The sequence below is a fragment of the Xiphophorus hellerii genome, chromosome 8 (assembly GCF_003331165.1).
Source record: "Xiphophorus hellerii strain 12219 chromosome 8, Xiphophorus_hellerii-4.1, whole genome shotgun sequence".
Taxonomy (NCBI): Eukaryota; Metazoa; Chordata; class Actinopteri; order Cyprinodontiformes; family Poeciliidae; genus Xiphophorus; species Xiphophorus hellerii.
Window position 1 is genome coordinate 2,644,178 of NC_045679.1, and position 25,597 is coordinate 2,669,774.

The window sequence follows — 25,597 nt, forward strand, 5'->3', positions numbered from 1 at the left end:
TAACATGTAGCATCACTGTTCTGACAGGAGGCACAACAATCCTCCTGAGCAGATAGACTGTCAGTGTTCTTATTTCTACAACACTTTACCTATTTTCAGATGGAAAATCTACATTTTCTTGTTGGGATTCTGGAAAATTTACACTACAGACACTTATCTATACCTTCAGTGAGCAAATTAAAGATTTTTATGAGATTTTCTAGAAAAGACATAATAATTTAGCTCTTTCTTAATTGCACAAGAATTTACTTGATATAACAAGATGAATGTGTTAAAATCACTTCAATTAACTGATGTAAAATTCACTTTAATCAAACTAAATTAGATGAAAAAGTTTTTCAGACGAACAAATCATAGTATCATGAATCTTCTTTTCTCTATGTGACAGATTTCAACATCTCAACTCTCTTAATCCCAGTTTGTGACATTTGGTCTCCATGCAGTCAGGTAAGTGGAGATTAATCTGCATGGCAGGAAAACGGGTTTGGTGTCAGGTTCATAATTCCTGAAGACTTTCAAACAGACAAATAATAAGAAGAAAGACAAGTGGTTAGATTTGAACTAGAATAGACTTGAGGAGAGGAAGAATGGACATTGTATTTTTACAGTCTCCAAACTTGCTCTGGACATGATCTCTTCCTGCTCCTCTTTTTATTTAGAGAGCCCTGGTACATTAGTTAGCAGCTGCTAAATGGGTGGGGAAAACAAAAACCCAGTTGCTAACACAAAGTCATAAATCTTTTCTATACATTGGAATCTCCTCTCTTAGTGCATGTGAGGACTCAAGGCAGTGTCTCTGGGTCACAAGCTTTGACCTTTAGCCTGTGGGTGTTTTCCTTATCGGGCCAGCTCTTAGTTTTGTTTCCAGAGTGGCTAGCATCTGCTTCCAATTTGGCACGCTTATGAGCTTCCTGCAGACATCTCTCACAAAAACATATTACAGAAGAAAACAAAAGAATCTCAGTCCTTAGAGTTAATTTTGAGTATACACATTTGGAATATTATTTATAGATTTGGAATTTGGTTTCCTGCAGGAACTGAAAGCTGAACACAGACTGGAGGAAACGCTCACAGTTCTTAGTGGAAACAGACTTTACTCAATTAACATCAGAAGCACTTTTAATGGACCACGTTCCTTATTAATTTAGACCAATTTTGAAAGTTTAAATATTCGTAATCAGTCAATACATCAACATTTCATTGCATATTGATGAATCTCTGTATCTGATATTTAGACTAAATTGTTTCAAGTGGGAAAGTAGGAAAACTGCCTTCCTGCATCATTTTTTAAATGTTGATGTTGAGGTTGGAGTGTTTGGTCAGAGACATCAGAACGTGACACGGCGACACCAGCAGCCGGTCCTCCATCTCTTGGCTCTCGTACTCGGTATAAAGAAGGATTCAATCAGAATTGTTTCACCAAGAAATAGATTGTAGAGACTGAACTATCTGTTCAACAGTGGGAGAGTTTCTCTGACAGGAGGAAAATCTTTAGACACTTTAGACTCTTTAGACTCAACTCAGCACAGAAACACTGAGGAACCAGAACTGGGCCACCAGAACCGAAATCCAGGAATCAGAGGTTCAGTGAATGTGGTGTTGAAGGTGTGGAGGAGGATCAGTGAGTCAGAGGAAACTCTGTAGAAGGACAGAATGCCAGCAGGACAGTCCACATACACTGCTACTCTGTTAGAGACAGAGGAGGAGGAGAGACGAGTTTCTCTGTTATTGTGCCAGACAGAGTAACCAACATCATCAGAGCATCTCAGACTCCAGGAATGATCATTTCCTCCAAACACACAGTCTGTACTGTTTCCTTTCCTCCTGATTCTTCTGTAACTCACTGATATATAAACTTTTCCTCTCCACTCAACCTCCCAGTAACAGCGACCAGTCAGACCAGCTCTACACAGTAGCTGATAACAGATATCAAATCTGTCTGGATGATCAGGATATGACTGAAGCTCCTCCTCCACACATGTCACCTTCCTGTTGTCTTCAGACAGTTTGAGTTCTCTGCTCACTGTGTTTGTGTCGATGGTGAGTTGACAGGAATCTGATGGAGAGAACAAACACAATCCAGCTGCAGTTATTGATCATTTATTGACACTTTGAGGATGACTCCTGAATGAGTGATGTGACAGTTTGAAGATGGTTGAATGTGAGCTGCTTTGTTGTCATGAATCAGATGAAAAACACACTTACACTTCCTCAGACCTGGTGTCAAGAATGGGACTCCAGCAGGCTCCACCCTGAAAGGAGGAGGGGGGTCAGACCATCAGTCTCTTTCAGCAGCAAACATGGACATTACATGTCTTTCAGACACACATTGTCCTCCACTGAGACAAGAACAGTCCAACATTTGGATTGTTCATCCCAAACAGCTGACATGGCACAACTGAGAGCCCAGTTTAGTGCATAGTGCAGAACATAGAGCAGCTGCTCCCGCGTCTTTGATCAAACACCTTTTCTTTTTGTTAAGTTTTTTATCGCCTAACATGAGTCCACAAACTGTCACTATTGTTTCTACATCGTCATCCATGTTTATTTATTCTAAATTCACATTTGGTATATTGGGCATTTTACTGGATTTTTGGATGTTCGTGACTGGAATCGGTTCGTGTGTGGTGTGTTGCTCCTGCCTTGTGGCTGGACACAGGAACTGATCGAACATGTTGCACTTTTATCGGCTCTGTGGTCAAAGAGGTTTGGAAAATCGGCTGACAATCCTTAAATCATGCCATGTGAACCAGAACTAAAACTCACAAGCTCTACTCCTCTTGCCTCGACCTGTTGACAACTGCCCTAATGCTCTCTGACTGTGGTTGCAATGGTAGCATTTACACATCCCTTCAAAATAAAATACAGATGTGCCACAAAAACGAACATTTTAACTCATGATAATGACAAATCGATGGGAGCCCTGAGCTTCTAGAAAACTACACCCAAAGTGTTGTTTATTTTCAGGGTGCTTGGTCTCTACATGGCAAAGCAGTTTGAAGCTTCATTGCCTCATTAACGAGACGGTCATCATATCATGCAGAGCTTGGAACGTGGGAATCACCTACCGGGATAAATCCATTCTCCTGTCTCTTCTCTGGGCCTTTTCCCCTTCACAAAGAAACTTTCCAAAGACATAATATCTTATCAGTTTCTTACGCATTTTGATACTTGTGAGCTCAATGTTGCTGCACAAGACGTAACCAAGAGAATCCAATTAAAGGATTTTCAAAATAAAAGATCCTCCAGACTCAGACAATACATAAACAGAAATATTTAATTATTTCTTGTGCGGCCCAGTACCAATTGGTTGACGGACCGGTACTCGTCCACGGCCTGGAGTTTGGGGACGACTGTTCTACACGGACCTTAAAGAGGGCCAGACAATGGGAAAAAAGTGGAAAAGAAAGCAAAACAAAGAAGAGGGGAGTTTTGCGTCTCTTTGATCACAGATCCGAGTGAACCTGTGCAGAGCTGGATGCAGGTAGATGAGATGCTGGTAAAGCAGAAACTGTGTGCTATATGGTTGGACTGTTCCAGAGTTGGCCAGGTGTCCAACTTTTGCTGGTCCATTAACACCTGTTGGCAGCAATGTCTGAATTGAAGCCGGATTTTGGTTGTGAAGTGTGACATTGATTGATTGGTGATCTTTATGACTTAACTTATTGTTGTGATTTTGGCTAGTGGACTTAGGTGTTGAGGTTAAGTTCAACTATCAATTAATTGAGGATTGGATTAAGAAAAATAATAACTTGGAGCTATTTATAAATTTATAAAATAAATATTTAGGAATATTGAAAAGTAAACATCTGTATATTTAAATAATTGTAAATATTATGTAAATGTAAATCAGTGATTCTTGAGAAGAGGGACAAAATGGGTTTAAATTTTCCCAAAAAAGTATCATTCCTCAAACTTATGTATTCAAATATGACGAATAATGTTTTGGAAATGTCAAAATGCTAAGGTACAGGCTACCAGTTGCAACATTTCTTTTTTGAAAATTACATTTTCAATGTACCTGACCCAGAAGTTTTTCAACACCATCTGACAAAAATAACATTAAATTAGTTTTAATGACCCTATTGATGATATTTTTACTCAGTTTTAGAGACAAATGCTTCTCAAGAAACAAAAGAAATATTATTTAAAACAGAAAACAACATAAAGTCCTTCTGACAGAGTTGACAGTGCATGACAGAGTTGACAGAACTGAAGGTGGTGACAAATTGGGAGTAAAAAAAAACTTGATACATGTGAAGTAATGCCATTTATGCAAAATACATACACATTTATTAACTGCACTGTTGTGGCTACTCTTAGATCATAATAAGTTTCTAAAAACCAAAATGCCAGAGTCGTTTTCAGAAGGAGGTTTTGACTCACTCATGGGGTCCTCAGAAGTTCTGATGCCCCCAATAATGCCAGATTTTCTTACATTCTTTTCATGTCTGAATTGAATTGGAATATATATAAAAATGATTTTTTTTTAAAATTTATGGATGCTTTTATGATTATTTATTTGAATATTTATACTTTATTGTCATAATATATTATCTTACTATTCCCTTATTTCTTTTAAGCTATTATAATGTATTGAGTTCTGTTCCAGGATTTTACAGACACCCTCCACCTACTACAAAATTTAAAATAAAAAACTATTCAGCCAACACCAGGAAAACATACATTGTTGTGCTCGTATGGCCCAGGTTATTTTAATAAGAAAAAATTACATTTTGTTTGTATTTTATTAAAAAGTTTAATTAATTTATGTAAAGTTACGTAGAGAATAGTAATATTTATTTATATTCTTTTTTGGGGGTTGTTTAAAGGTTTTAACCTGCTCCTGGACTCACTGTAAAGCAATGTCCTGAAACATACTGATAAATAAATGGATGATAAATGAAGAAAATTGCTTGGTCCTTGAAGTAAAATCCAGCTGATAAATTTCGCCATTGATGTGTTCATCTCTTCTCAAGTGGGGAAGCTGCACAAATTAAAGGAGAACCTGACAATTATTACACTAAATACTTACCTTCAAACTACATGTTTCCAGCAGACTGACTAAAGACATTTCTCCCTCTTCCTCCTCTATCAGACCTTCTCTGCTCCTGCAGCAGGTTCCTCCATACCTGAGAGTTTCCAGTCTCCAGTGTGGCTCCTTCAGTCCAGCCGACAGCAGCTTCACTCCTGAGTCTCCTGGATGATTGTAGCTCAGGTCCAACTCTTTCAGATGGGAGGGGTTGGAGGTCAGAGCTGAGGCCAGAGAAGCACAGCCTTCCTCTGAGACCAAACAGCCTGATAAGCTGCAGACACACAATTCATCACATGATGAGAATGTTGATTTAGAACTGGTCATTTTAATGAGAAGAAAAAAGTCAATAAATTGTGCTTAACTTGTCAATAAATTTAAACAGTAATAACAATCATTTCATCCTGTGGGTAATAAAACTCAAATTTTGTGACATGTAGAATGGATCAGAATAGAAGCATCCTTCATTGTTCCACAGAAGGAAGTTCAGGTTTATCCGTATGAAGTTTAAGGTAAATGGAAGAATCAAATATTCAAGAAAAGGTCAAAACAATAAATGGGAGACTGTAGCATCAGAAAACCCTTACGGAGGAACAATAATGCTGTACATTTAATAAAAACAGCATAATCAGTTTGAAAAACATGTCCCACTTCTTGCACATCCTATCACAGTCCCACACTGGAATTCACTGTGTTCATGAGAGCAACCCATTCTTTCACAAATGTTTGTAAAAACAGTCTGCATGACTAGGTGCTTACTTTCATACACCTGTGGCCATGGAAGTTATTGGAATACTTGACAATTATCATTTGGATGGGTGGTCAAATATTTTTGGCAGTATAGTGTATCTCTGTTAGCAGCTAGAGGACAGAAATATGGCTTCTATAGGATTGAGAACATTTTACCTGAGAGTTTCCAGGTTGCATTTTGGACTCTTCAGTCCAGCAGAGAGAAGCTTCACTCCTGAATCCTGCAGGTTGTTGTTACTCAGGTCCAGTTCTCTGAGACTGGAGGACTGGGAGCTGAGAACTGAGGACAGAGCTTCACAGCTTCTCTCTGAGAGGTTACAGTAACTCAGTCTGAGGAGACAGAGAGAAAAATGTGTTCTTAAACTCTTCAGCAAGATTTAAATTTTTATTTCCAGTCAGTTATATTCTTCTTCAAATGATTGAAGTAATTTGCATCTAAATCTGCTATTGAAATAAAATTTACATAATCTAATGTCAGTCAATACACAGAAATCTGGTTTCAACACGTTTGAGAACATGGTACCTGAGGGTGTCCAGTTTGCAGTTTGGACTCTTCAGTCCAGCAGAGAGAAGCTTCACTCCTGAATCCTGCAGGTTGTTGTTACTCAGGTCCAGTTCTCTGAGACTGGAGGACTGGGAGCTGAGAACTGAGGACAGAGCTTCACAGCTTCTCTCTGAGAGGTTACAGCCACTCAGCCTGAGGAGACAGAAAAATCTATTATTAAACAATTCTACAATTTTTTTTCCAATCAACAAAGTTTTTCTAGGACAGAGAAGGAACTGTCTTCATTTGCACATTTATATGTGTTTGTTGTGAAGTGGTTCATTTTATAGTTAGTCCTCCAAACTTAAAGTACCGAACATCAGGCAAAAAGGAGGTTGGAAAGAGAATTATAAAAGTACACAATAAACAAATTTAATCCAATTACAACTTTAACATAAAGAGGAATTTTGCTGCTTTAAAATTCAACATTATGTCCAACTGCTGAAGGAAGTCTGTTTCTCTTTTACGCATCCCCCACAAATGGAACATTTTGAAGAGAAAATGCATTAACATATAAACTGAAACATGAATATATATTTACCACATCATTAGCAGATTTCTATAAAGAAAAATGCAGTAACAATCTGTATCCTTACAGAGCTTTGTTGGAGGCTTTAACCACTGGCAGCAGCCTCAGAAGAACCTCCTCTGAAGCAGAATATTTCTTCAGGTCAAACACATCCAGATCTTTTCCTGATGACACTAAGATGAAACCCAGAGCTGACCACAGAGCAGGAGACAGTTCATCTGTGGAGAGACTTCCTGAACTCAGAGACTGTTGGATCTCCTCCACTAGAGAACGATCATTCAGTTCATTCAGACAGTGGAACAGATTGATGCTTTTCTCTGCAGACACATTCTTACTGATCTTCTTCTTAATGTATTGAACTGTTTCCTGATTGGCCTTTGAACTACTTTCTGTCTGTGTCAGCAGACCCTGTAGGAGTCTTTGATTGGTCTGCAGTGAAAGTCCCAGAAGGAAACGGAGGAACAAGTCCAGATGTCCGTTTGGACTCTGTAAGGCCTGGTCAACAGCTCTCTGATGGAGAGATTTTAGGTTAGATTTATTAACTAATGAAGACGTTTCTTTCATCACGTCAAAACCTGAGTTGTTGAAGGTCAGATGAACATGAAGACCAGCCAGAAACTCCTGAACACTCAGATGGACGAAGCAGAACACCTTGTCCTGGTACAGCCCTCTCTCCTCTTTAAAGATCTGTGTGAACACTCCTGAGTACACTGAGGCTGCTCTGATATCGATGCCACACTCTGTCAGGTCTGATTCATAGAAGATCAGGTTTCCTTTCTGCAGCTGATCAAATGCCAGTTTTCCCATAGACTCAATCATCTTCCTGCTCTCTGGACTCCAGTGTGGATCTGTTTCAACTCCTCCATCATACTTGACCTTCTTCACTTTGGTCTGAACCACCAGGAAGTGGATGTACATCTCAGTCAGGGTTCTGGGCAGCTCTCCTCCCTCTCTGGTCTCCAACACATCCTCCAGAACTGTAGCTGTGATCCAGCAGAAGACTGGGATGTGGCACATAATGTAGAGGCTTTGTGATGTCTTCATGTGGGAGATGATCCTGCTGGCCTGATCCTCATCTCTGAATCTCTTCCTAAAGTACTCCTCCTTCTGTGGGTCATTGAACCCTCTGACCTCTGTCACCATGCCAACACACTGAGGAGAGATCTGATTGGCTGCTGCAGGTCGTGTGGTTATCCAGAGGAGAGCAGAGGGAAGCAGTTTCCCCCTGATGAGGTTTGTCAGCAGAACATCCACTGAGGTGGACTCTGTAGCATCAGTCAGGATCTCCTTGTTGTGGAAGTCTAGAGGAAGTCGACTCTCATCCAGACCATCAAAGATGAACAGAACCTGGAAGTGTTCAAAGCTGCAGATTTCTTTGGTTTCAGGAAAGAAGTGATGAACAAGTTCAACCAAGCTGAACTTTTTCTGTTTCAGCACATTCAGCTCTCTGAAAGTGAATGGAAATATGAACTGGATGTTCTGGTGGGCTTTGTCTTCAGCCCAGTCCAGAGTGAACTTCTGTGTTAAGACTGTTTTCCCAATGCCAGCCACTCCCTTTGACATCATTGTTCTGATTGGTTGATCTCTTCCAGGTTGGACTTTAAAGATGTCTTCTTGTCTGATTGTTGTTTCTGGTCTGTGTGGTTTCCTGGATGCTGTTTCAATCTGTCTGACCTCATGTTCATCATTGACCTCTCCAGTCTCTCCCTCTGTGATGTAGAGCTCTGTGTAGATCTGGTTCAGAAGGGTTGGACTTCCTGCTTTAGCAATTCCCTCAAACACAGACTGGAACTTCTTCTTCAGAACAGTTTTAAGTTGATGTTGACAAACTGTAGCAAGATGTTCTAAATTAACACAAAGAGTCAAATGAGATAAATAAGATAATCTTCTGATTATGATTTGAATGAATATGATTCCATCTGTTCACATAACAGTAAATGTGTGATTTGTCTATCAGGTCAAACTTTGTAGAAATCCTCTTACTGTTCTGAAGACAGTCAGCCAGCTTTTCCTGCTTCATCCTCCTCAGGAAGTTCAGTGTGATCTTCATCACTGCCTCTCTGCTGATCCTCGTCTGCTCTTCATCATCACCTTCCAACACCTCATCATCATCTTCTATCTGACTCTTTGAACATTCTAGGTAATCTGGACTCAGAACTTTCTGGATCTTCTTCAGCTCATTCTTCACAAAAGTCACAATCTTGTCCTCCAGCAGCTGGAACAGAATAATAGATGAAGGAAACATCAGACTGAAAACATGGAGCCCAACACCAGATGTTTGTTGGACAGACTGACAGTCCTCTGGTCTACAAAGTGCAGCATGGAGCTTAATGTGAACAGAACCCATGGAAAAATAGTTGTTCATTTACAGACCTTAAATATGGAGTCCAGCTGTGTTTGATACTGCTGTGCAGACGGACCACTGGGAACCTCTGAGCTCTGCTGGTGCACTCTGTGGAGGAATCAGGAACAAATGGGAAGTCAAGAAATTTTTAACCAGTAGTATTCACAGGTAAAATGACCAAGAGTTTCACATTAAATGTCATTGAAGAAGAAAAACAAAGCTTCACTTAAAGACAATACAAATAAGTTGGAAAGAGGAAGATAAAAAAGGATGAATTCCATTAACACCAGAATCAATGAGTAGACATTTTAAAATGTTGAACTTGGACGTCAAACAGTCCACACTCTCAGCAGATCTGATGTTGGTGGAGACAGTGTCCCAGAGCTTGGGGACAGTAGAAGTGATGAATGTGGGACATCCATCAGGTTTTGATAACTAGATCTGAGGTGATGTGGACATGGAGAAGATCTTACGTATGTGGGTGTGTGTACATGTGGGGTCCTCTCCTGGCTGTTATAATGAGGATTTTAAAATGGATCCTGTAGATCCTTGGAAGCCAGTGAGCTCACATTGTATCTGTCCACACAGAGACAATCAGAAGGCAAAGGTTCATGAAGTGATATCTAGATGTGAGCAGTGAACCTGATGATTAAAGTAGTTGTAAATATTTAATGTTCCTGCTGATCCCATTAAGAACCAGCAGAACCTCTGATGGTCCACATCAGCTCAGTTTAGTTGAGTTCCAGTAGATCTCACCAACCACATCATGAAGCTGTTCTCTGCTGAACTGCTCTCACAATGCACACAGGAACCAAGTCCTGAAGGACCAGACTGGCTTTACCAGGTGATTCCCAGTGGGATCTGGAAACATGTTCCACTGTTATTCTGACATGGAGCCAGGAAGCAACAGAACATCATCATCAACACCAGACATGAAGATATGAAGGTGTTTTCATTAGAACAGATCAGCTGATTTCTGTAGATAATGGATCAAACCTCTATGTAAATATAACTGGAAACATCTGAGTTCTTAGTGGATCAGTTTCCACAGTTACAGCAAATAGACACAGCTCACATCTCTGATGATGGAGGTCCAGGAGAATTTATTGTTGTCATGAATTGTCATTTGGTAAATAATGACACTTTCAATGCAAAGTTTTTTTTAAAAGTTTCATTACAAGTCCATTAAAAGTGCTGATGTAGCATTATTTTGCAAATAATGACACTTTGATGCAAAGTTGACACTTTTAATGGACTTTCAATGCAACTTTAGAGCAACTTTGCATTAAAAGTGTCAATATTTCCCAAGTAACACTTCATGACAACAGTCATAGACATTCATCAAGACTCCTTCATGTTTATGACAAGTGTTATGTCATGTCAGTCCTATGCACACCCCGTCAAATAAAGTGCTACCCTTAGTTTACTTTATATTTTTGCATTATTTACAGAGATTCTTTGTAGGTTAATAATTGTTGATTTTATTTATTTATTTATGTTATTTGTTTGTTTTTCTAAGTGAGACTGTTATGTTCCGGGGCTCTTGGTGGGGTTTTCCTGTGAGCCTTTTCCACCTCTTACCACCAGATGGCGACAGGTTCCGGTTGGAGTGCGGTGGTGTCATCATCATCCTCAGCTGTCATCGATTACCCTCATCAGTGGAGCATACTTTAGGAGTTGACCACCAGTCCAGTGTCGCCTGAGTGTTTGCCAGTCACGGTACCGCTGAGCCCCCTTGAGCCCTGTCTCTGTGTTCCTCGTTGCCTTGAGCCTTCCAGTGATTCTTTTGTGTTTCTCTGTTGCCTTCAGGTGATCCCTTTGACACTCTGGACCCGCTGACTAGATCCTGGCAGTTTTCCTGGTTTCAGAACCTCCCTCGTGACGCCGTGGAAAGTACCCACTGGTTGCCCGAGTTCCCAGACTCACCTCTCCATTGTTTGCAAGTATCTCCTGGATCCCACGGCTGGCGGTCGAACCACTCCTCTGTCTCCGTTGCACCCGAGCCTACCTGTCCGTTCTCCGCCGCACTCCTGGACCCACTAAGAGACCGAGACCCTGGACATACTCAGTTACCCTCCAAGATTCAGATCCAACCACCAAAAGTAAGAACAACCTGTGTTTGATCTGAGATTTCCATGTTCCCACGACCCCTGAACTCACCAGTCTGCTTTTTCCCCTCGCAGTGAACCACTGCTGCTCGTAACCGTTGATTCCCTGGACCAGACCACCTTGACACTTCCTGATAATTGTGTAATCTTAATAAATCACTTAAACTGATTCCAACTCTCCTGTCTTGTGTTCTGCATGTGGGCTAGAAACCTTAAACCCATCATGACAGAGACAGAAAGAACTGTGGGTCCATTGTTTTCTATGAGTACAGAAAATAACCTGAAACTCTGTGTAATGTTGTCATAATAACAAAACTTGGTATCGTCACATGGCCACAATGACAGATATAAACATAGCAGTTACAGCTATGTTTATATCTATAGAAACAGCTCACCTCTCTGATGGTGGAGATCCAGGAGATTTAAAGTCAATGGGATCTTCCTTTGACCAGTCGCTCTTAAAGGACACACAGCTGGGTTCTGGTTCTGGTTCTGGTTTGACTCTCTGATGGATCCTGTCAGAAACATGATGATTAAAACTTAATCTGTTCAGTCTGGATGAAGCAGCAAAGAGGAGCAGCAGCAGCTTCATCACCACGTCTGTTCTGGCCTGATATAGTGAACGCTGTGTGAAAAGGGCTGTGGACAGTTAGAGATGGTGACCTCACCTCTGTCGTTTCCTCTGGGGCTCATCTTCCCCACACAGGGTGGTTTTAGAGGGAGGGACTCCCTCCTCTCTGTCCTCACACTGATCCATGCTGCTGAATTCACATCAGCTCACACACACTTTCTACCTTCACCTGCAGAGGAAACACACATCATTCATCTGCACATCAACTCTGATCATCCTTTACATCATTAGAGCTGGAAAAAGATCAGCTGCTCCTCCTCTGATTGGGTCTTCTTCTCTGCTTCATATCAGTGTCAGGTGAATGCAGTCAGACAGCAGAGAGGCAGAGGAAGCTGCCATCAGCTGCTGCACTTCTACTATCAGTCCACTAGATGGAGACATGGAGCAACATTTACATTCACTGATTCAACCTGAACAACAGGAAGTATTTTAGTTTGTTAATTATTAATCTCTACAGGTGGATTATCTGCTCCTTCAAATGTTAACTATTTAAAAATCTGACTGAATCAAAGACATTTTAAGGATAATATTTCATTTTGAAACGAAGCAGCAAGAAAATGTTGTGTTTGACATTTTCTTGCTGTCCAGTCTCAACTGGAGTTTGATTCCTGGATATAAAATCATGAAGCAGTTTGTTTAAAGAACAGAACCATCAGCTGTTCATCATTTTTTCTTCCACTTTATCAAATATTTAATAATCCTGTAGATCAACTTTCAAACAGCAGGGAGAAAAATCTTTGAGCTGAATTTAGAAGTGAACATTTTCTCCAAACATCAGAGAACAGAAACAAGTAGAAAAGTTTCTGTAGATAAACTTCAAGTAGAAACAGACTTACAGTTTGTTCAAATGATCCAAAGAGTTGAAGAAGAACATCTGACTGAGACCCAACAGAACTGCAGTAGAACCAGACTAATGCCACACCTGTACAGAGACACAACATAACTGGACTTTTACCTGATATAAACCACATGAGTTCAAAGTCAAGGTGCTATAAATGATTAATAATTGATTATGTGACAGCTCACCTGGTTTGTAGTTTCAGAGCAGCAGAAGGTTTGCTGTAAAATCAGAGGCAGGTTGATAAAGTCTTCATGAGGAAGGAGAGAAGTTCTGATGAAAATGTTTCATGTTGATTAATGATGATAATGCTGCTACCACTTGATTATTTTTCTTTGTGGTAATCTTTTATTATGTTCTTAAATTTGAGACCCAAAGTAATCACAGTAGAACTAGAATCATGCCACACCTGAACAGAGACACAGAAAAACTGAACTTTTATCTGACCTGAACAACTCAGAGTTCAAAGTCAAGGTGCTATAAATGATTAACACCTGATTATGTGACAGCTCACCTGGTTTGTAGTTTCAGAGCAGCAGAAGGTTTGCTGTAAAATAAGAGGCAGGTTGCTAAAGTCTTCATGAGGAAGGAGAGAAGTTCTGATGAAAATGTTTCATGATGGATTCATGAGGAGAAATGAACCCAGAGAAAAGAACAGCTGGTTGATTCCAGCTGCAGTAACTGGTCTGACTATGACTACAGTCAGAATATGAGCATAAAATTAAACAAACTAAATTGTAGTCCTTAACATCACCACACTACTGCAGCTAAAACCACACATTGTTCTAGGATGAGTCCTAGTGAAAGTCCTTATAGGAGACTTAGGCAGGTTTTCACTAGAGTTTTGGTTTTTAAATTCAGGTAATCAAACCTTTAGAAAATCCTAAAGACCCTCTTAAGAGGCAGAGCGACCACAAAGCTGATTTGTTGGATTCTGTGAAGACATTTGCAGTCTAAAGAGGAAATCCCACCTATTCAGTAGAACTAGAATAGGTGGTTCTACTGAATCCCACTCAGGGTCTGAGTGGGGTCAGACCACTCAGACCCAGATCTGAGTGGTTCCAGGGTCTTTTCTCTTCCTCAGGGTGAATTGTTTCACTATATAATAATGAAATATTGAGATAAAATTATGCATGGTGTGAATGAATGAATAAAAAATTACATTTTTCCTGCAGGTGGTTCATTGAAGCTCATTGTTTAGAGAGGAAGAGAAAGAGAATTAGAAGCAGAGGAAGTGAACTGAGGCAAAGAAATCATACAAAGGGTCTAGTTGATCTGGAGAAACACGAGGAAAGTTTGGAAGGTTGGATGAAGGGAAAGAGAAAAATGCTAAACAAATGGAAATGCTTCTTTTTCTGAATATAAATATTTAGTTGATAAATTACAGGCCTCCATCTAGAAAAACAACAAAACAAACCCTAATTGATTTCTATTGCTTCTTCTTCTTCCCTATGTCTGAGCCTTACTGAGGTGCATCTGACCTCTGACCTCAACTCCTCAACCCTGTCCTCCCATGGACCAAATGATGTCCCTCTCACACCACCAGCTGATGAAAGTGATCCAGCAGATCCAGTGGATCAAGAAGATCAGGAAGATGAAGAAAACCTTCATCACCTCCAGCCACTGAAGTGTCTGTTGATCCTAATTTTTTTTAACACCAGAGAACTGATGAAACATTTCCATTCAGGGGACGACTGTCAGGTCTCCTGTTGGACATTTGGACTGAAACTGTGTGTGACTGAGCTTTAACAACCTCCGCTGGTCTGCTGTCCAGTATCAGCGCAGAGAAAGAAAAGATAAACATGATTCAAAGCTGTGAGAGGAGAAGACACCACTCTGAACTGGTGATGCTTGTTTCATCTGTGGACAACATGGACATTGATTGAGGGACGATCTGGACCAGCCAGAGATCCAAGACCAGAACCAGTTGGACTGACAGGGAGCCAGAGGAGAGAGACGGGGAGGATTTCACTGCAGCGACGCCGACAGCAGGAGGAAGAGAGAAGAGAAAGAAGAGATTTAAGATAAGTTACACACACACACACACACACACACACAGTGCAAAGAAGACTGCTGGCTTATTAACCCCGTTCATATTTAGAAATTCTTTTGCGAGAAAAGAATGATTTCAATAGAGTTTTTATGCTCAATAAATAGAGAAACTCTTTCAATTGTTCCTGTTAATTCTAAGTCCTGAACAGAAGGACCAACACTAATGGCCCTCTAAGGGTCCATGAACCATACATTGAGAAACTGTGAAGGGAAACTGCAATCACTTTAGTTCTGATATGAACTAACAAAATTGACACTCAGATGGTTGAGATTTATTTTGTTCTCCTTTTGAAGATCTATGCTGTAGTTACATATTAGTATGGGAATAAACAAAACATCTTTCAGGGTTAAGAATTAGAGATCATTAATACTGCAGTGTTTAGAACAATTTGGTATACCATATAATATTTGTTGCATTGAAATTAAATAGAAGAAAATTCTTATAAAATAAAACTGTGATACATTTGAACTAAGAGGTTAAAAAGACTTTTTGTTTCCCTGGAAATATTTGTTATAACAAAACCTAAAATTAGTGAAGCTTCAGCAGAAACTTGATCAATTTGTTGCTGTGATCCTAAATTATATTGAGATTTCTTGTTTGACTGTGAACACAAAAGTTAAAACAGGATCTTGTAGATTAAAGATCAATTCAAACATTAAAATATGTTAAAAGGAGAAAAATTAGAGAATCTTGAAGCTTCAGTAAATTTGATAATTACAATTTGATAAAATAGACAAAATGAGGACTGACTGGAAATTATTGACTGTGAGGAAAATTTAACTGATGCCAAATTCTGACTGTTTGTCTGTTTCATGTTGGATGTTTGTGTTTGATAAATATTGTTTACTAAACTAAAATTAGTTAGAGTTTGATTAAGCAACTTAAGTTTCTAAAGGAAAATTGCAGTAGATGATCTGAGATCTTAGTTTGTCTTCAGGATGGTAATTTTTATTTTTATACTTTGACAACCAAAATTATATTTTGTTCTGTTAATTCTATCAGTGTAAGTAAGACTGCTTACAGTCGACCTTTGAACTGTCTGAGACTGACCCCTCCTAGCTCCTCCCACCTACTGGATTTGTTCCCGCCTTCAGTTTCCATAGCAACGCTCATCATTGTCAGCCCTACCTTTCTTCTTCCTAAACTTCTTCACAGAGTTTAGGAAGGAAGAAAAAACCTGCCATACTTGATCGAATTAATGGATGTTTATATAATAACTGAGCATGAAATTATTATTGTTAGTATTTACATATTAAAGATTAATAAAACAGTTTAAATGTTTTTTTAAATATTTTATTTACTTTGTAGAATAATAAGGGATTTATTTCTAGAAATTACTTTTCATAATGACATATAACACTTGTAAGAAAATCAATGCAAAATTTTAGCAGCTTTAGATTCCATTCCTTCCTCTTTACTTAAAAAACAAAACAATCAAACTCAAAGCTTCTGAAACTCTTTAAATTCTTTCTTTGGGAATTACTTAATGGAAATAGCTAATGGCTTCTGTTATGAAATAATGCACAATATAATGTATGAACCTTTTGATGAAATGCATCATGGGATGCTTTGCTGGTTGATCCCCAATGTCACATAATATGTTACACAATGTTTTGGATTGATTAAATTGATTGAAAACGGATTTAACATTTACTTTTTAAAACTAAACTTAAAATTGGACTTTACAATAAACATAAACCTGAATCCCCAGCAGCCACAGTGAGGAGAACCAGAGCCTCTCTGTAACGTCCATCTAGATCAGGGGTCACCAGCACAGTGCATGTGGGGACCTTGTCAGTCGCCCGCGGAGCAAGTTCTAAAAATAGCCATTGTCATTAGGGAGTATTGCCAAAAAAATTATCTAATTTAATGTTTTTACATTGAAGTAAGAACATTTGTTTATATTTAGAGTTTTAAAAAAAGAAAATGATAAAAACGTTTCACATAAATTGCTTTATGTATAAAACTCTTTCCTACGGTTAAAGTTCAGAACTATGCGTAGACGCCTGCAGGATTTTATCGGAGGTTAGCAGTGCTGTGCATACTCTGTGAACCTTGAGATTTTCCTTTAAGTAAAAAAAGAAAAGAATAATTTCTGGATTTTTTTATTATTTAACCCTCTTTACTTTTAACAAAATTGTGGAGAAAATAAGATATTTTGTGCCAAAACATCTTGTACGCGCTGCACATCTGTGTGAGTCTCTGGGGATGAGCACCCACAGCCTAAATCTTTTTGGTCAGTTTACTTTTGTTTATTTGGCGGCTTGGCGCTTTTTCTGTAAGATAAAAATGAATGACAGGAGTTTGAACCTCCAGTCATTTGGATCCCGGCGGAGTTTTTTACCGTGTGCGGTTCTGGCGGGTCGTCGGTTTACGAGCTTCTTCGATGTTTCCCGAACTGGAGAGCTGATGGGTCACCTGTCGGCTGACATCTGCCGCTCTTCCTGAACGTCGCGCTAAGACTGCGGATTAAACCATTTAATCTGGTCGAATTTAATTTAGCTAAAGTAGAGTAGAAAATAAGCAAATATTGTTGCTTTACCTTCTCGTCCTCTGAACGACTGACACCACCTGAACCTGAGATCAACACCCTCCTCTTTCCCTGAACCACAAGGGTAGGCTTCGCTTCCATGTCTTCATTATTTAGCATTGTCTGAAAAAAAAGTCCTCTGCTCTTGTGGTTTAGGTTTGTGCTGATTTTTGCGCATTGAGGAAGTGGTTGTGCTTTTGCAGGTCAGGTGCAGTGATAGTTTTGTGCTACCCTCCAATCTGTCTGATTTTTTTTTTTTTTTTAGCATCTGCTGGTGTCAGCCAGCGGGTGACCCGTCAGCTGTTCAGTTAGTGAAACCACAAAAAAGGCTAATAAACCGGTGACCCGCCAGAACCACACACTGTAAAAAGCTCAGGTGGGATCTTAGAACTACGGGAGGTTCAAACTGCACTCATTCATGTTTAGCTTTGTTGTTGCGCAACACCCCCCCTCCCCCTTCTTTCTCTACTGTCTCACTCTCTGCTTCCTCTTCTGAGAGGGGAGATGTGCTACCAGCTCTCCTTCTAACGGGTTAATTGAGTTTCCTAAATCTGCTGGGATTTACCCTGCCCAGAACTGAAGTAAACGCCAACCCGTGAAATAAACAAAAGCAAACTGACCAATCAGTCACTTGTGGGCAATTTAGAATCACACAGAAGAGCTCCAAAAGGGAAACAAACTGCAAACTCTGAACTAAGAATGTCTGATCACATAATAGCAATTAACCATAGCTAACATTAATATGATCAGGCAGCATGTAATCATATATACATATACTGTATGTATTATTGTTATAAAGGCTGAGCCAAGAAAATGTATGTACCCGTGAGGTAGTTCCCAGTCTCAAAAAGGTTGGTGACCCCTGATCTAGATCAAATCTCCAAATCCAAAACAACAAAGTGAATAGTAAAACTTCACTCTACCATTTATCAAGTACTACAACCTCTGACCCCAAAGAGAACATCGTCCAGTTCAACAGCTAGTTTAAATGTTTCTGAAAGGTTCTCCACCCAAAGAACAATTGCTGGTCTACTAGCGAGTGGTCGAAGTGGAGAATGAAGATTTGTACCGTCATGTTTATTCACTTGGACATTCTCACACAGAAGGAGAAAGACGATTCAAAATTTTTACACTCAGAAGAGCGGAGAGCTGAGCCAGGAAGTCTTCTCCATCTCAGTCTTCCAAAACCCACACTCTGAAGCACACTCCTTCCACAGTACCTTTAATTTAAATTAGGGCGGTCCCTAGGTTACAAGATTGACAGCTGTTATCTAAGGGAGGAGGGGCAAACAGAAACCCAGCTGCCAAACACAGTCAATCACAAATCGATTCTAATACAAAGAAGATTCCTGTTGATTTCTTACATGCAGTTCCCATCACCCAAGGCTAACAACTCTTAACATTTACTCCATCAAGCCAGTTGTCACTCTGGCTCCAGGCAGTCTGATTCTAATGTGGCACACTTCTAATTTGGCACGCTTTCCTGCAGAAACAGAAGAAACACACATCCCAGGGCAAACAAAGATCTCCCAGTCCTTAAAAGGTAATAATGAGTATATATGAGAATAAGATATTTAAAAATCTAACATGTAGCATCACTGTTCTGACAGGAGGCACAACAATCCTCCTGAGCAGATAGACTGTCAGTGTTCTTATTTCTACAACACTTTACCTATTTTCAGATGGAAAATCTACATTTTCTTGTTGGGATTCTGGAAAATTTACACTACAGACACTTATCTATACCTTCAGTGAGCAAATTAAAGATTTTTATGAGATTTTCTAGAAAAGACATAATAATTTAGCTCTTTCTTAATTGCACAAGAATTTACTTGATATAACAAGATGAATGTGTTAAAATCACTTCAATTAACTGATGTAAAATTCACTTTAATCAAACTAAATTAGATGAAAAAGTTTTTCAGACGAACAAATCATAGTATCATGAATCTTCTTTTCTCTATGTGACAGATTTCAACATCTCAACTCTCTTAATCCCAGTTTGTGACATTTGGTCTCCATGCAGTCAGGTAAGTGGAGATTAATCTGCATGGCAGGAAAACGGGTTTGGTGTCAGGTTCATAATTCCTGAAGACTTTCAAACAGACAAATAATAAGAAGAAAGACAAGTGGTTAGATTTGAACTAGAATAGACTTGAGGAGAGGAAGAATGGACATTGTATTTTTACAGTCTCCAAACTTGCTCTGGACATGATCTCTTCCTGCTCCTCTTTTTATTTAGAGAGCCCTGGTACATTAGTTAGCAGCTGCTAAATGGGTGGGGAAAACAAAAACCCAGTTGCTAACACAAAGTCATAAATCTTTTCTATACATTGGAATCTCCTCTCTTAGTGCATGTGAGGACTCAAGGCAGTGTCTCTGGGTCACAAGCTTTGACCTTTAGCCTGTGGGTGTTTTCCTTATCGGGCCAGCTCTTAGTTTTGTTTCCAGAGTGGCTAGCATCTGCTTCCAATTTGGCACGCTTATGAGCTTCCTGCAGACATCTCTCACAAAAACATATTACAGAAGAAAACAAAAGAATCTCAGTCCTTAGAGTTAATTTTGAGTATACACATTTGGAATATTATTTATAGATTTGGAATTTGGTTTCCTGCAGGAACTGAAAGCTGAACACAGACTGGAGGAAACGCTCACAGTTCTTAGTGGAAACAGACTTTACTCAATTAACATCAGAAGCACTTTTAATGGACCAAGTTCCTTATTAATTTAGACCAATTTTGAAAGTTTAAATATTCGTAATCAGTCAATACATCAACATTTCATTGCATATTGATGAATCTCTGTATCTGATATTTAGACTAAATTGTTTCAAGTGGGAAAGTAGGAAAACTGCATTCCTGCATCATTTTTTAAATGTTGATGTTGAGGTTGGAGTGTTTGGTCAGAGACATCAGAACGTGACACGGCGACACCAGCAGCCGGTCCTCCATCTCTTGGCTCTCGTACTCGGTATAAAGAAGGATTCAATCAGAATTGTTTCACCAAGAAATAGATTGTAGAGACTGAACTATCTGTTCAACAGTGGGAGAGTTTCTCTGACAGGAGGAAAATCTTTAGACACTTTAGACTCTTTAGACTCAACTCAGCACAGAAACACTGAGGAACCAGAACTGGGCCACCAGAACCGAAATCCAGGAATCAGAGGTTCAGTGAATGTGGTGTTGAAGGTGTGGAGGAGGATCAGTGAGTCAGAGGAAACTCTGTAGAAGGACAGAATGCCAGCAGGACAGTCCACATACACTGCTACTCTGTTAGAGACAGAGGAGGAGGAGAGACGAGTTTCTCTGTTATTGTGCCAGACAGAGTAACCAACGTCATCAGAGCATCTTAGACTCCAGGAATGATCATTTCCTCCAAACACACAGTCTGTACTGTTTCCTTCCTCCTGATTCTTCTGTAACTCACTGATATATAAACTTTTCCTCTCCACTCAACCTCCCAGTAACAGCGACCAGTCAGACCAGCTCTACACAGTAGCTGATAACAGATATCAAATCTGTCTGGATGATCAGGATATGACTGAAGCTCCTCCTCCACACATGTCACCTTCCTGTTGTCTTCAGACAGTTTGAGTTCTCTGCTCACTGTGTTTGTGTCGATGGTGAGTTGACAGGAATCTGATGGAGAGAACAAACACAATCCAGCTGCAGTTATTGATCATTTATTGACACTTTGATGATGACTCCTGAATGAGTGATGTGACAGTTTGAAGATGGTTGAATGTGAGCTGCTTTGTTGTCATGAATCAGATGAAAAACACACTTACACTTCCTCAGACCTGGTGTCAAGAATGGGACTCCAGCAGGCTCCACCCTGAAAGGAGGAGGGGGGTCAGACCATCAGTCTCTTTCAGCAGCAAACATGGACATTACATGTCTCTCAGACACACATTGTCCTCCACTGAGACAGGAACAGTCCAACATTTGGATTGCAAACTGCAGTGGATGTAGGAAGGACAGTTGGTGCTGCTGCAGCACAACTCATTTCTCCAAACACAGGAAAAGCTCCAACAGAGAGGAGAAAGGAAATCCCTCAGTAACAACCTGAAGAAACTCACTGAAGCCTAAAAGGACATCAGGAAACTAAGGAAACATTTCTGGAAGCTCAACCTGATTTAATAATCAGCATTAAAATACAATCAATCTAAACTCTGACACAACACCTGGATACCTGTTCCATCCACACTCCCACACACAGATGAAGGAATGAAACACTAAACAGCTGCTGCTGAAAACCTGCTGTGGCCTCACTGTAATATCCAGAAATACAAACATTAAAAAGGAGAAGCTGCATCACGTTCAACAAAGAGTACCTCCTCCAGAGGTGGAGAAAGAACTCAAACAATGTACTGAAGTAAAAGTACAAATAAACAGACACAAATGTTCTCTAGTAAAAGAACCACATTAACATTTTTACTTGAGTAAAAGTAAGAAAGTACTGGCTTTTAAAAATACTTAAAGTATTAAAAGTAAAAGTACTTGCTGAATGTATTACCTAATGGCTAATACAATATTATTAAATGTACCTATCATATTTAATTTTAATACATCAGTAATGAGCCATTTAATGAACAATGCTGCAGATAAATCATGTTTTATTGAGTTCACTCTCTGTGACAGTTTAGATTTAGATTTGTGATTCTATGCATCAGAATATCAGGATGACCTGAGTCTCTCTAACAGTCCTTAACTACAGTCATTTTCAATAAATTAGAATATTTATGAAAAGTATTTCAGTAACTCGGCTCACAAGTTAAACACATCATACAGATTAATTCCCCACAAACTGTTTAAAGCTTTTATTTGGTAATGATGATGATTTGTTGCTTACAGTTAATGAAAACATGACATTTCTGATCAGATTACAGAACAATAAAAAACCTTAATGCAGAAATGTGGGTCTAATGAAAAATACGTCTAATATCTGCTTAACTTCTTTTAAAATCTGACAAACGAGCCTCATGGGAACAATATTCTAATTTATTGAATATGACTGTAAATGTAAATATGAGATGGAGATTATTCACATTAATTCAGTAACCAGGATGTGGAGGAGTTTAACGTTACTGGGACATTCATGGCAGGAGACGCTGCGCTCCATGCTCCCCGACCGCAGTAATCAATGTTACTGCAGGGAGGCAAAGGCGGCACCAGAATCATTGATTACTTTCAAACTAATGAACAAATTAAAAAAGTGCAATGCGACTTGGATGTACTGCTTTATAAAAATGTAGTGAAGTAGAAAGTACAGATACTATAAAATGTAGTGGAGCAGTGAATGATGGTGAAAAAGTAGATTTGTGCTCTGTTGCCTGTGGTAGAAATTAAAAAACAATATTAAGACCTTTTAGACAGATCCAAAAAAAGACTAATGTGTTTAGGTTTTCAATATTTGGGAAAGCTTTTGGTGTTGTTCAATAAAGTTTGGCATTTCCTCTGGAAAACAAGGGATTTCCATTCTTTCCTGACTCCTTTCATTCATTTGATCAGTTTCTAGATGTCGCCCCCTGGTGGAGATCAAACTTCTAAATGGATGAAACTGTTCAACTTCTCTCTTTCTTTCTTTGCCTCATGAATTGTTTTCTTCATTTTTCATACATTTTATATTTTGTTAAATCCTGAAAATTGTGAGGTTTGATAAAAATCTAAAGTTCTTCATTTTTTTTCTCTCAGAAATTTAAACATCCATCCGACCAACATGGAGTTACTTTTCTTCTCATCTTTGCTTCATGGGGCTGATTGGTCTGGAGCTCCATCAAATATTGTTTTAAAGTCCTTTCTGTCATCAGTAGATCATCATGGAAATCTAACTTAACTTCTCTTTTATTAATTTAGTCAGAGTCCCTATTAAACTATTAAACCCATCCCACTCTTTAATTTTCCTTGTGAGCCGTTCTTAGTCTGGAGAATATTCCAGAAAACTGGGTAATGATCTCTGCCTCCAGATGATGCATCTAAATATTTAATTATCAAATTAAACATTCAGCTTCAAACTGAATGTTTTCCAGCAGACTGACTAAAGACATTTCTCCCTCTTCCTCCTCTATCAGACCTTCTCTGCTCCTGCAGCAGGTTCCTCCATACCTGAGAGCTTCCAGTCTCCAGTGTGGATCCTTCAGTCCAGCCGACAGCAACTTCACTCCTGAGTCTCCTGGATGATTGTAGCTCAGGTCCAACTCTTTCAGATGGGAGGGGTTGGAGGTCAGAGCTGAGGCCAGAGAAGCACAGCCTTCCTCTGAGACCAAACAGCCTGATAAGCTGCAGACACACAATTCATCGCATGATGAGAATATGAGAACATTGAGGTAGAACTCAAAGTCAGAAATGGTCACGGGCGGGTGGAGAGATTTGTAACATGTGGAATAAATAAGAAAGCCAACCAACTGCTGGGATCTGTAATTATGCTTCTTTTTGCACCTAAGATGCAGCAATTTGTCAAGTGCCCAGAGGTACCTGAGAGTTTCCAGGTTGCAGTTTGGACTCTTCAGTCCAGCAGAGAGAAGCTTCACTCCTGAATCCTGCAGGTTGTTGTTACTCAGGTCCAGTTCTCTGAGACTGGAGGACTGGGAGCTGAGAACTGAGGACAGAGCTTCACAGCTTCTCTCTGAGAGGTTACAGACACTCAGTCTGAGGAGACAGAGAGAAAAATCTGTTATTTAACCATTCTTCAAAATGTATGTCTTTTTTTCCAGTCAACAATGTTTCTCTTTTACTGATTTAAGGGACTGTTTTATATACAATTATGTTGCCTTTTGTTGTGAACTGGTTCAGTCTATAGATGGGCCTCCAGACATGAAGGACTGAACAAAAGGCAACAAGGAGGCTGGCAAGATAAATATTAAATTCCTCTATGAACTAAATTAATCCCATGCCAGTTTTAACAGAAAGAGTCCAATGAAGCCTGAGAATCCAGGCTGGGCTGAAGAACAGCATCACCTTCATTTATGGTCATGAGCTTTGGATCATGAATAAAAGAACAAGGTCGCGGATACAAGCAGTTGAAATGGGTTTTCTCCGTAGGGTGTCTGGGGTCTCCCTTAGTGATAGGGTGAGAAGCTCGGTCATCAGGGAGGGGCTCAGAGTAGAGTAGAGGAGCCAGTTGAGGTGGCTTGGGACATCTGGTCAGGATGCTTCCTGGAAGCCTCCCTGGTGAGGCGTTCCGGGCACGTCCCACCGGGAGGAGGCCCCAGGAAGACCCAGGACATGCTTGAGGGACTATGTTTCTTGGCTGGCCTGGGAATGCCTTGGGATTACCCCAGGGAGCTGGAACAAGACTAAACACTAAAGGTTACTAAACACATGGAAAACACACTTTTCCATTTTAAAGTCACCACAATTAAAATTGCATTCATAAATATCACAACATCGAACGGCCCTCCAAATATGTTTTTAAACATTTTGTTGGAACAGGATGGGCCACCAATATGTTACGATCCTCATGTCATCACACAGAACTCACAAAATATAAAGTCCAGACCAGATGATGTTTCTAACAAAGAGGTTTTATTAAACCCAAGTCTGGACACAAAGTGGTTCTGGCAGTCTTGGTAAAATAAAAGAGTGAGAGAACGAACAATAAGGCAGCAGTTGGCCGTCGGATTCAGGCCACTGTGGGGCTCATACTGATTCTAATCTAACGTTCATAATAGTTATCTCTTCTTTCATTTCAAATTATTTATTATTCTTTCTATTGGTTTACTTCAATTCAAATAAAAACAGCTTATTGATCCCAAAAGGAAATAAAATCTTCTTGTGACTCCTATTAATTCAAATTCTTCAAAGTGTTATTTTAGATATTAATGACAGTTTAGTTTAAAATATCTCTTGTGGTCTGTATAACAATGAATTTCAAGAAGGTTCTGACTTTGTATTATATATATTCTAGATAAATTCATCTACTTATTTCTCTGAATATAGATGATTATTTAAACATGTTGCTCATCCTCTTCCTGTTACTGAAACATTTCCACTTATTCTAGAATCTACAATTGCTCTCAGCCATATCTCTTCAATGCCAATAATATCTGTTAATGTAATTTATCTGAACAGTCCATCAGCCAATCAGCTTCTTGTATTTTCTCAGTAGCTCCATCAGTGGAAGCCCCGCCCAGCCCATGATGCTCCTGGTTTGTGAAGACAGAGAGAGACAAACTGAACTCTGATAGGAAACAGTTTCAAACTGATTTTCTCTCTCCGACCTCTTGGTTCCACATGGAGC

At 39.5% G+C, this 25,597-nt stretch overlaps 2 protein-coding genes and 1 long non-coding RNA gene across 3 annotated transcripts in view; 1 reads left to right on the plus strand and 2 right to left on the minus strand.

Moving 5' to 3' along the window:
• LOC116724487 (NLR family CARD domain-containing protein 3-like) overlaps positions 1-25,597 on the minus strand; it is a 638,369-nt gene that overhangs the window by 21,094 nt on the left and 591,678 nt on the right. The window lies entirely within an intron of this gene.
• The window catches only part of LOC116724505 (NLR family CARD domain-containing protein 3-like), a 37,127-nt gene continuing 18,448 nt past the window's right edge, over positions 6,919-25,597 (minus strand). Inside the window, exons 5-6 of the mRNA XM_032570245.1 lie at positions 8,839-9,070; positions 6,919-8,684 (exon numbers count right to left, since the gene is read on the minus strand). Coding sequence (XP_032426136.1) covers positions 6,919-8,684; positions 8,839-9,070 — 1,998 coding nt within the window. The remainder of the gene's footprint in view (positions 8,685-8,838; positions 9,071-25,597) is intronic.
• LOC116724651 (uncharacterized) lies at positions 10,574-11,476 on the plus strand. The gene is made up of 2 exons (XR_004340207.1): positions 10,574-10,918; positions 11,009-11,476. It is a non-coding gene; the product is annotated as an uncharacterized LOC116724651 (long non-coding RNA).